We start from the raw sequence: 11,947 nt of genomic DNA, 5'->3' as shown, positions 1-11,947 counted from the left end.
ATGAATGTCGACCTGGCGGCTTTGGGCATGCATTTGTTGACGAAACTCGAAAGCATCAGAAATAGTAGTCACCATCTCTTGCTTTAGAATATCCCAAAACTTCTTGATAAAAGCAAACGAAAACTCGTCAAGTCCGGGTGCTTTGTCACTACCGCAACTCCAAACCATTATCGATACTCCGTACTAGTGATTAAATAATAATAATTGAATCAATTAAACTATTAAAGCAATGTGCTCTTGATTTTCTGATATAGACAAAGCTTCTCTGCCACATATTTTTTTTATTAATATTTAATGTGAGCATAACATTGTGGCGTCATTAAAATGAGTTTAATTTTTTTTTCTCTAATATAAGTATTGTTTATATAAACGTGTTACTTCTATGCACGATAACTTTAATATAAACATATACCTACGGGTTCACCCAATCTGATCTACCGGTGTCTAATATATAAACTACTAGGAATAAGGAGCTAAAATATTAGATTTTGTGTGGTACACAAATCGATTAGGGAGACATTGCTAAAACATCACAGCTCATATACACCCATAACTTCAAATAATTCATTACATGCCAAAATTTGCCTTTAAAACTGTTATATTTAATTTTTTTATAGAATATTTATCGAATATTTTGTCCGTATAACTACCCTCAACATCACATTTCCATACCAAGCTTCACTTTATATCATTCTTCAATCTTTAAAGGGTTTTCAAAAAACTTGAACAAATAAATCAAAATGGATAGCTCTTCATCATCTACATCTCATTTCAGATCAATTAGTTTGCCTTCAAGGCTGATACACCCCTCAAACACCAATATCGAAGCGAAAATCAACGACCTTAAAGTGTCGTCTAACTTGGTGAACCCTACTCGAAACTTCCAAGGTAGTTTAGTCGCGTTAGCCGAGTTATACGTGTGTGTGGATGAGCTTGTACGGTCTCCAAAGACTCAACAAGCCTTTTCACGACAACAAAATGGAACCCTAGTCGAAAATGCCCTTGAGGGTTCCATGTTTTTGCTAGACTCGTGTAATGCTCTAAAAGAACTCTTCGTGTCAATGAAGGAAAACGTACAAATCCTTCAATCGACACTAAGAAGGAAAGGTTGTGATCATCCAACGGTCGCTATTCAAATCGACGAATATCTATGTTCTAGAAAAAAAGCAAAGAAAAGTATCATCAAAAGCCTTGCATCATTAAAGCAACTAGAAAAGAAAATGGCTTTATTTTCTTTTGTAAATTTAGATTACCATTTGTCAATGGTAACTAAACTTCTTGGAGATGTTTATATACTTACAATCTCCATTTTCAAGTCCCTTTTGGTATTTATGTCAATGAAGACAAAATCATCTAAAGTTGTTGAACTCGTATTAAGGGTACTACCAAAAAGCGCAATCTCGACACATGACAAAATTCAGACGTTCGTAAGCGAGGTCGATATACTCGATTTGGCTCTTGAATCGCTCCTCAAAAGTGTGAACAACAATGAGACCAATATTGTTGATGTTCAAATGATTGTAAGAAGCTTGCAAAGTGTTAATGTTTGCATTGAAGGGTTCGAGACTGGATTAGATCTCACATTTAGAAGATTAATTAAAACGAGAGTTTGCCTTTTAAACATTATAGCTTGTTAGATATCGGTCCAAAGTTTACATATGCTGGAAATGCATGTTTGAAACCATTTCACGTGTCTTGTAACATCATTTTGTGTAGTTTTTTTGGTTTTGTACATATATGGATGGATGGATTTATTTAATAAATGATCGGGCTTCAAAACAAGATGTTCAGCTTCCTTTTTATATATTTAATGCAAAATAAATATAGAAAATGCTATTGAGTACCCTTAAATTGTCATTAATAAATTATTACATACATATTATGATTGTACATTTTTTTTTTAACTAAATTTAACAAACAAAATATATCACAAATTTTTGCATAAATTACTTTTTAAAGACAACCTTAGGGTTGTCTCATGGGAAATAAGTTACAAAGTGCAACCTACAAAGCGAAATAAACCCCGTTTGACAAATACTTTTCCGACCGGTATCAACCGATAAGGAAACTAACAAATAAGGTACAACAAATCCAACACATATCAGCTTCAAATCAACAAATAAAGGATAATTAAGCACACATAAAGACACGTGACTTTTTACGTGAAAAAAACTCTCAAAATCGAGAGTAAAAATCACGGGACCCGTAGGCCACTTAAAATTCACTATCACCAACAAGAGAACACTAAAATAGTTGTTCTCTAAATACACTAGAGGCATAAAACAATCCTCATACTCTTGAACACAACAATCAACTATTATATGAAAACTATTGAAAGACAAAAGAGGAATAACATCACCCAAAAACTGCCCTCTATTCCAGCAGTTATTCGAGCTACAAACCACCTTAGACAAATTCAACGGTTAAAAATCTCGGACCAAATGTCACGAACAAACTGTTCAACAATGGTGAAGATTCAACAGTTAGATTTCCATGGATTGTCTCTTTTGTGACCAGTTATCTTTGTAGACGGAAATTGGGTTTCACACTCTTTTTGTTGAACTCTCATCTTCATTGTATGAACAAATGACTGCACTTATTTCCTTTAAACGATGCCCTAATGATATAAGGGCAAGTAAACCTTATATAGACCTAATTATTGGGCTTTGGGCCTTCCTGATGAATTGGAAACCAAAAAACCCAACAAATCTCCCCCTTTCCGATTATGAGAAAGAGTTTGCCATCCTGGCGATTGAGCAACATACCCTGAGTTTTTCACTCGTCAAAGCCTTTGTGAACATGTCAGAACCATTACCATTGGCATGAAATTTATCAAGTTCAAATAATCCATCTTCAAGACATTCTATAATCAGTGATAACGCATATCAATATGTTTTGTTCGCTAATGAAACATAGATTTTCTAGCTAAATTAATCACACACTCCTTATAAAAAAAAAAAAAACCACATATCATGATTTCTTGAAACCAAGGTCTTGGAGAAACCTTTTAATCTACAAAAGTTCTTTACATGCTTCTGATACTGCCATATACTCGGCCTCAGTTGTAGATAATGCAACACTCTTTTGCAACCTTGATGGTCATAAAACTGCTCCCCTTACGTAGGTGACCAAATATCAAGAAGAGGACTTCATGTTATCTTTGTTTCTGCCGTATCCGAGTCTGTATAACCAACAAGAGCCAGTTCTCCATTTCCAAATGTAAGACCCAACTTAGATGTACCTGGTAAGTATCTCAAGATCCACTTAACTACTTCCCAATGCTTCTTACCCATATTTGACATAAACTGACTAACAACGCCTACTGTATGAGCTATATCAGGCCTAGTACAAACCATAGCATAAATCACGCTACCAACCTCTGAGGCATATGAAACTTTATCCATCTCTTCAACATCCCCCTTTGAAGTAGGGAAATCTCTATGAGCTACCTTAAAGTTGGTAGTAATAGGGGAACTAACCCCTTTAGCTTTCTCCATTTCGAATCTACTAAGCACCTTTTTAATGTATCGCTTTTGTTATATATGTAACGTCTTAGCACGTCTATCTGTAGAAAATCCAAATGCCAAGAATCTGTTTTGCTCACAAAAGACTTGCTCAATTCTTGCTTCAACTGCACAATTCTTTCAATATTTTTGACAAAAATCATCATATCATCAACGTATACAAACCATATGATGAAACCATCATCACTAAACCTCTGAAAGAAACACAATTATCTGAAGTCATCTTTTAGTACCCTTACTTCCTATAACCGACTCAAACTTCTTATACCACTGTCTCTCAGTGCTTGCTTTAAACCATAATGACTTTTCTGAAGTTTACAAACATAATTCTCTTTATATGATGTGTAAAATCGCATCTATTTTTTTATATAATACGAATTACCGGTTAAAACTACACATACTCAAGGGCAGTGTACCCGATCATGTAATAATATCGATTATGATAAATACTGGTTATAGTTCCAAGGGCAGCATAACACAATTCAAGATTATGTACTAGATGCAATTAACTAAAATGAAATGAAATAGAGGAAGGAACAAATATTGGTTTTGGTTATTTAACTGTAACAGACTGAAACAGGGGCTAGATGTAAGATGGCGATTTTGCACTTAGGGTTATATTATGTGTCTTTATGTGTTTTATTTTAATTAAGTGTTTAGTGTTATCTGATGGTTTGGTTAAAACTATTTTGTGACAAGGGTCACTGAACAAGTTTGTTTATTTAATTTGGACTCCGTTAGGGCTGCCTAACGAAGCAAGAAAGATATTAGATAACTGGTAAATACCCGTGTGGCATGGGGTATATGTTTTAACACACATATGAGTGTCTCAATAGCTTCCTTCTCATTCTTTCCAGAAAAATTCCCCAAAACTCTCCCGTACCTAACACTCTCACCCACTTGAAACCCTAATCATCTAATCTCATTTTTTGGAGCTTGATTTGTGTTAGAAATCAGTTTTAGTGTTGTTTGTAACTCGATTAAGGTATAAATTATTCGTTTACATGTCTTAATATGCGTAAAATTGGGTGTTCATGTTTGGTTTTGTTAATAAAGTGAATTTAGGTCAAAAAATTTTGCAATTGTTGTTTTCTTAATGTAATCTTGTGGGTTTATGTCCCAAACGTTTTATAAATAAGTTGTGTTCAGTTTTGAGATCAAAATCGAGTCTAGGATCAAGATTTGGTAATTTTGGCTCAAAACTCGTAAGTTTGCTGTCGGCGCAGCTGAAGAACACAGTCGACGAACTATGTTTGACAGTCGACCGGCGGAGTGTGTCAGTTGACAGTCGGACTATGACAGTCTACCGTATGTGTTTGTAGAGACAGTCGACCGTTTGTCTTTGAGAGTCGACCAATGAACTAGAGACAGTCGACCGACTGTCTATGACAGACTACCAACAGTGTTATTTTGGGGAAATGTTATGCTAAGTGTCAGTTTTTAGCTGTTATGCTGCGCGTGTGTCTAATTTTTTATTAGAGCACTAGAACTTGGTTTATAACGTTCTCAGGCAATAAGAACAAGGAAGAAGCTCAAAAGTTAAATAACTGAGATGTTGATGGTAATCAGTGAGTGAGTCTATCTCTAGATAGAGTTTAAGTAGCATGTCATGCTACTGTGATTTACCGTATTACTATGTGTTAGTGTGATGTTAATACCATGTTTAGATAATGGTTGTCATGATTAAATAGATGATGTATGCTTGCTGTTGCTATTTGATCTTATGTGTGCACTATGTTTTGACACCAGCCAGGCGTGGGAAGGCCGGGAACTCGTAGCCGGGCATGTGGAGGTTAGAGTTTGTATGAGTTCAACCGGACCATAGGAGGTTGGGTCTATGTCCTGTTGTCTTTGTACTGATTCAGCAGGATGGACTATCCGTAGACACTAGCCTGATCAGCTAGGGTCGTGTGCCCGTACTAGCCGTCAATTCTCGTATTGTCTTTACTTGTATGCTAGTTGCTTGTTAGCATGTTTGTGGAATTTGTGCATGTATGATGCTTAAGCTTATCTGTTACATAGATTCCATTCATTTAGTCGAGTGCTAATCCCCCACATTCCACATTTGTAGGTTTAGGTACTGCTAGTTGAGTTGTGTGCTGGTCTATGAACACATGTTTGACGAGCGAACTCTGATGTGGACTTTTATAATCAGTATTTTCTAATAAAGTAACACCGTTCTATAAACATTAATGAGATAAGGTGGATTTATGTAATGATGTAAGTAATGTTGTGATTTTAATATTAAATTATTTCATTGTGTTATAAAAAAATGTCTGGTGTTATAAGTTGATATCAGAGCATAGGTTGGTAGCAAGTGCATGCGTGTATCTTGTTCCCAAACCTTGTGATAAATCAAACATGTCTGTGGGGTGGGATTAAGTTAATGTAGTGATATGTGTGTTGATATTGCTCAAAATGAACATATATTTAGTCGCAATATCTCTCCTAAATAATAGGTTTTCATATGTAATTGTATCATATTTCCATTTTAATTGTATAAATAAATAAAAGTGAAGACGGAGTACGAAAATGAAGATTAAAGAAGAAAATGGTCAAAAACGCTCAACGTACAATTGATGTTCCAAGATGTACAAAACCTTAATGCTTAAATGAAAGTGTACAAGTTCAAGAAGCCAAAAGTACAAGATTTTGAAGCTTTCAAAGAAGGCCCAACCAAGGTACAAATCAGTATGCTCAATGTACATGCAAACAAAGCACCCAATCCTGGACACCTTAAGCTCGTTTTAATGAGGTCTGAAAAATCAGGATCAAAATTGTAGCGACCCCGCCAAATCATCATTGACGGCGCCGTCTACTTAGGTCTCGTTACGTGGTCATAAGTCCTTAAAACAACGTTTGACCAAAATATGTCGCATTCATTGCAAATGTAAAAGTGTTTCGAGTTTACAAAAGTAGTCAAAAGACGCTCCAACTATGCATGTATACTCGACATCCAAGCAAGTATCAAAAAGAGTGCGGAAGCATGTATCACATAGCGTTCAAGGACCTGAGAAAAACATATAGAAAACTATCAATGAAAAACGTTGGTGAAATCATAGGTGTATTAGTAAACGTGCATTTGAACCACAAGATTTAATATAAGTTGATTATCTAAATCGTTTGCATTCCAAAAGTTGTTGTTTGTTTCGCGAGCACCCAATTATCAAGACTTAACTGTTTTGTACCCTGTTACGTAGTGTTAGAACATACACTATACTCGAAAATATATTTCATCCGATAACGGTAGCGAACCGTCTGAATGAGGCTCGTCAAGCCCATGTGATCACATAATATAAGTTCTCGTTTACACCCTGCAAGTGTAACTAATGATAATTGAATTAAGGCTTTTTGTTCAAACTCGCACGTGGAATGTTTGTTTTCGTACTTGTGTTCAAAGTATAAAAGTATGATACTCTCATCCCATAGTTTAAAACGTAAAAGTTGTTGAAAAGGTGGGACTATGATCTCACCTTGAGTGCACGAGTAAAAAGTACTTCACAAGTATACGTGTGCAAAGAAAAATGCTAGTCTTGACCTAAACAAATAGGTCGTATCAATAACGATAATCACAATTGGTCAAAGATGTTCAATTAGTCCTATGGCTCGTTACGACTCGATTATATAGCATGTGAATTAAATTGTCAAGTTTCATGCAAGATACAAGTATAAAAGCACGTTAGAAAGATTGCACAAACATTTGGTTAAGTTTGACTAAAAGTCAAATTTTGGTCAAAGTCAACAAAAGTCAACACGTTCGGGTCGGGTCCCGAACTATTTTTTTGAAGTTATTTATCATATATAAGCATGTTAGAACAAGTTCCATGTGAATCGGAGGTGCCTAGCATAGCGTACATTTTTCGTGAAACGACCACCAAATCAGTCTGCCCCAGATGCGCCGCATCTGCTAGTGATGCGCCGCATCTGCAGCAGATGCGCCGCATCCAAAGGCAGATGCGCCGCATCTGTATCTGATTCAGTGAAACTGCTCTAAAACTCAACAAGTCTCGAGCCAAACTTCAATTTAACGCAATTTATGATCCGTAAACATCTAAAACATGTATCTTATATCGTTGGAAAGGTATTTTGACAAGGAACACAACTAAATACATTTCAACAAACAATTCAATACTTACAATAACCCAAATCACATTCAATGCTCCTCATTTATGACATTTAAGTTCAATAATCTCAATTCATGATTCGGTGATCCACTTTACACTTATGATATGCCATTTCGAAGATAATTAAACATACAATACAACTAAACACTCACCAACAACATCTCATGTTATTTAAAGCATCAAAAGTTCATTTCAAGTTCATCAAACCCTAACTCAAATTCACCAAAATCAATAATCAAGTTTATGAAGTTTTCTAAAGCAACCTACACATCAAATTGAAGCTAGTGATACTAGGAACACATTTAATACTTGCACTTTATCATAACAACAACATTAAATCATCCAAAACTCAAAATCAAACACACACTTTTCAAGTTCATGCTAGTTACATTTAAACAACGAGATCAAGCATATAAATAATATATTCATGTTAGACTTGAGCCATAGACACTAATTAACAACTTTATAAGTTAAAAACATCAAGAACACAAAATCTAGTGATTTTAGAAAGTTACCCAAATGTAATGAAATCGGTATGGAATCGAAGAAGAAGATGCAAGGATTCCAAATATGTAATTTATTTTGTAAAACACTTGCTAGATCTTGAATGGATGATGAGTTCTTTGATTTGGAGTTTGAGAGTAAAAAGTTGAAGTAGTAAAGTGAAAGAGATGAATGAATGGATGAGAGTGAGTGTTGACTAGTTGACCTAGTCAAAGATTTGGTCAATTGGCAAAATGAGTCCCTCAAGTTTCATTCGGGCGCGTGAATTACCTATACGAGATAATTTAAAGCGCGTATTAACGGGAGCTGTTATAAATATAAAATGGACTTTAAATAAGTAAACGAAAAAGTAAACGAAAAAAAAGGCGGGGTGTTACAAAAATCATGGATGGAGTATGACAAATAGTACAATACAAATAAACAAGTTTATAAAAGTTGGTCAAGAGCTATATTAGTGCTGCTTTTTTAGTTTTAAAAACAAAAGAAAGGAAGCATTAGTTAAAAGAATGAAATGCCAATCTAGTTAGACTACACTATTATTTATCTAATATTAATCGTTAGGTAAATGGGACATACACACTCCAAATTTCTTGTTTAAAATGACCAACTTAAACTTCATTGGGAAGGAGGAAACACACACAAGTTTACTGTAATACTCCGTAATAGTAATATTTAGTAGTTTATTATTTACTCCATAGTACAAAGGGTGAAGGTTTCTAATATTGTTATTATTCAAGTATTGTACGGGTGTTGAATTTGAAGTTTTCTACCGCGTTGAATTAATGGAAGCTAAGAACTTTTGTGTAAGTTTTATTTATCTTTTTACCATGTCTAGTAACTAATTTGTTATTATGCTTATTTAACCCAAGTAGTTATGATGTTTGACTAAAAATAGGAAATGAGTTAATTTAATTTGTACAACGGTTAATATTTAGATAAAGAACGACCTTAAGGAAGATTGGAGTTTTAACTATTAATAGGTATGGTAAAATAATTAAGTGACAACTTGTTAAATTACCACTATTTATAATTTACTATATGTATAAATAATCACATACGTTGACCGGACACGGAAGACGGGTTATTTACATATATGGTAAATTATTCATTGAAACGGACACGTGAATGGATTAATGGTTAAAAGACTAGTTAAAATTAAGGTGGGTTACATTCAGTGACAACTGGTGTAATTATTGACATGCGTGACAACCGCGTCAAACCATCTAAATAGTAATTAGTTAGAATATTTAACTGTGGTTACAAGATAAAATGACGAGGACACTCGCATTTGATGCTTGTCATTATAGGACTGCGCTGGACAACTCCAGTGGACATATTAAATATTCTATGTGTATAAAGGAAAATTAACCCAGGGTAAAAAGTAAAAAGTAAAAGTCAAACATCGTAATTACGGAAGTTAAATAAGCATAATACTTTTTTTATTGTATTTTCATCTCGTTTAGTTAAAGTTACTTTTATTTACCACAGTAATTTTTATTTACTTTGTTGCTACAATTTAGTTTAATTTTACTGTCTTGTTGTTAATATTAAAAAGAAAAGCCAAAAAGACAAACCGGTCGTTAAACGGTAAATCTCCCAAAGTTACTAAAATTACTATATATTACTAAATCTAACTTAGTTACTTAATTTACCTAGATAACCTAGTAAAGCACCTAATAAAAGTGTCCATGGATCGACCTCCCGGACTTTACCTTAGCTATATTACTATACGATAGGTATACTTGCCTATTGTGTTTTAGTTTAATTTTAGGTAATTTCCGGTAGTAAATAATATAAAACTGATAACCGTTTCGTACACCACTAAAAAAACGCATCAAGTTTTTGGCGCCGCTGCCGGAGACACTTTTAGTATCTTAACGGGTTATTTTAGGAAATTAATTAGTTAAGTTAAATTGTGTAAAATATATTAACTTTAGGTAAGTTTAATTAGTAATTAGTAATTAATAAGTAAAACAGGTCAGTTAAGTTTTATTGATAGATTGTGTAAAATATATAAAGTTTATATAATTGTAATTAGTAATTAGTAATTAGTAATTAGTAATTAGTAATTAGTAATTACTAGTAGTAATTAGTAATTAGTAGTTAATATTTAAAAAAAAGGACGGAGTATATATAAATGTGTATAGATGTATGGTGACTGAATTTGATGAGTGTACTGTGAAGGATTTTTGTGTCTAGCCACTCTCTTGAATTATGTGTACTTGTGATGTGACAGAGGCAAGAGTTGTCCACTTTCTTCCTCCATGTGTATGAACTAGGAAAAATAAATATTCCCTCCATCGATTAACATGCCCAACATCATTTTCCATTTACTTATTTTATTATTTTTATGATTAGATTTTTGTTACTTTTAATTAATTAGATATTTTTAAGTTAACTAGAATAAAATATAGAAAAGTTGGTTAGACTTGTGTGGCTTTGGGTTGTTAAAAACAAGTTGTCACAATAATAGAGGAGTAATAGGGAAGTAGTCACAAGCTAGTTAACAAAGAGATTCCACCAAATCCAAAATCAGATACATTCTCCAATTACGGAGTAAAAAAAAAATTTGTGTTGGAACTAGTTTATTGAGAATAATTAATGTCAGGGAATATGTTGACTTGTTTGGATAGACAAGAATAAGATAAAAAAAATTAAAAAATTCTCACAAATATATATACTCCCTTGGTCACGAGAGAAAAAGGAGGAGGGCAACACTTTTCACTAGTCCCCAAAATTGTCAGTCAACATCTCATAAAAAAAAATACAATTCACAGACACCAATTCATCTCAAATTCCAAGTTCAATTTCTACTTTTATTAAAAAAAAAATGTCTGAACATGCACTCAGTTTCACACACCTCTACTGTAGTAGTTATATAAAGTTAGATAATTTTAAGACATAAAGCGCACAAGTTTCTAAAAAAAATAAAAAAATAAAATAAAAAAATAAAAAAAAAGGTTTTGTATTAAATAAAATTAGATAACTAATATAGAAATTAAACTCAACTTAGACTCGTTAAGTGTAAATTTTATTTTTGTTATCTTTATAGTTTTTGTATAAATTTAGTGTTAGTTTAGATAGTTAATATTGTAGGCTAAATCTAGATAACCAAGTTAATTATAATTAGTGCATAAAATTTAAATTTAAAAAAAAAAATTTACAAAAATACTATAGATTTAGAATTCCTTAGTTTTTAGTTTTTACGTAGTATTAATTGCCTTAGTTTTAAGATTAGTTTCCTAGATAATTTTAAGTAATCTAGACTGTGCTCCTCACAGCCTATACTCATCACATTCTTACTAAAGAAATTCGATTATTTTTCTAAAACTCTATCAACAATTAGATACGTAGATATCGTTTTTCTGTTTCGTAGTAATAGCTTGGCTATTCAGACGTGGGCAAAAGCAGAAAAATTTTATCTATTTATTTGAGAAATTGATAGAATTAGGAAAAATAGATACGGAGAGGTAATGAATGTACAAATTGAAACAATCACCATTACGTTTACCACCCGTAACACGATCTAGGAGTCTAGCTAATCCCAATAAGTTAAACTTTTCGTTAAGATCATCATTTAATCGTGCGTCCTCGCCGATTCAACTTTCCAAAAACCCGATTTTTGAACTAGAAGCAATCATTGAGCACCCGGAGGATATTCAAGGACAATTCAGAGATCCTGAACCACTAATTATTCCTCCTGAACCTCCAATCATTCAACCAGAGGTTGTCGAGGAAGAAACCATTAAATCAGAATCCTCTAGTGATTCAGATTCAACAAATTAAATCATGGAA

At 33.4% G+C, this 11,947-nt stretch overlaps 1 protein-coding gene across 1 annotated transcript; it reads left to right on the top strand.

The window, feature by feature from the left end:
- The first annotated feature begins 740 nt into the window (after positions 1-740).
- LOC139859498 (uncharacterized) lies at positions 741-1,637 on the top strand. The gene has a single exon (XM_071848281.1). It carries the CDS (start codon positions 741-743, stop codon positions 1,635-1,637), a length of 897 nt encoding a protein of 298 aa, XP_071704382.1.
- Positions 1,638-11,947: the final 10,310 nt, after the last annotated feature.

The sequence above is a fragment of the Rutidosis leptorrhynchoides genome, chromosome 7 (genome assembly GCF_046630445.1).
Source record: "Rutidosis leptorrhynchoides isolate AG116_Rl617_1_P2 chromosome 7, CSIRO_AGI_Rlap_v1, whole genome shotgun sequence".
In the NCBI taxonomy this organism is placed as follows: Eukaryota; Viridiplantae; Streptophyta; class Magnoliopsida; order Asterales; family Asteraceae; genus Rutidosis; species Rutidosis leptorrhynchoides.
The sequence above is the reverse complement of the archived record's forward strand: the minus strand, read 5'-3'. Positions and strand labels throughout refer to the sequence as shown.

Bases quoted from the DNA above. Each gene is read 5' to 3' on its own strand.
- LOC139859498 (XM_071848281.1), top strand. From the start codon at position 741: ATGGATAGCTCTTCATCATCTACATCTCATTTCAGATCAATTAGTTTG.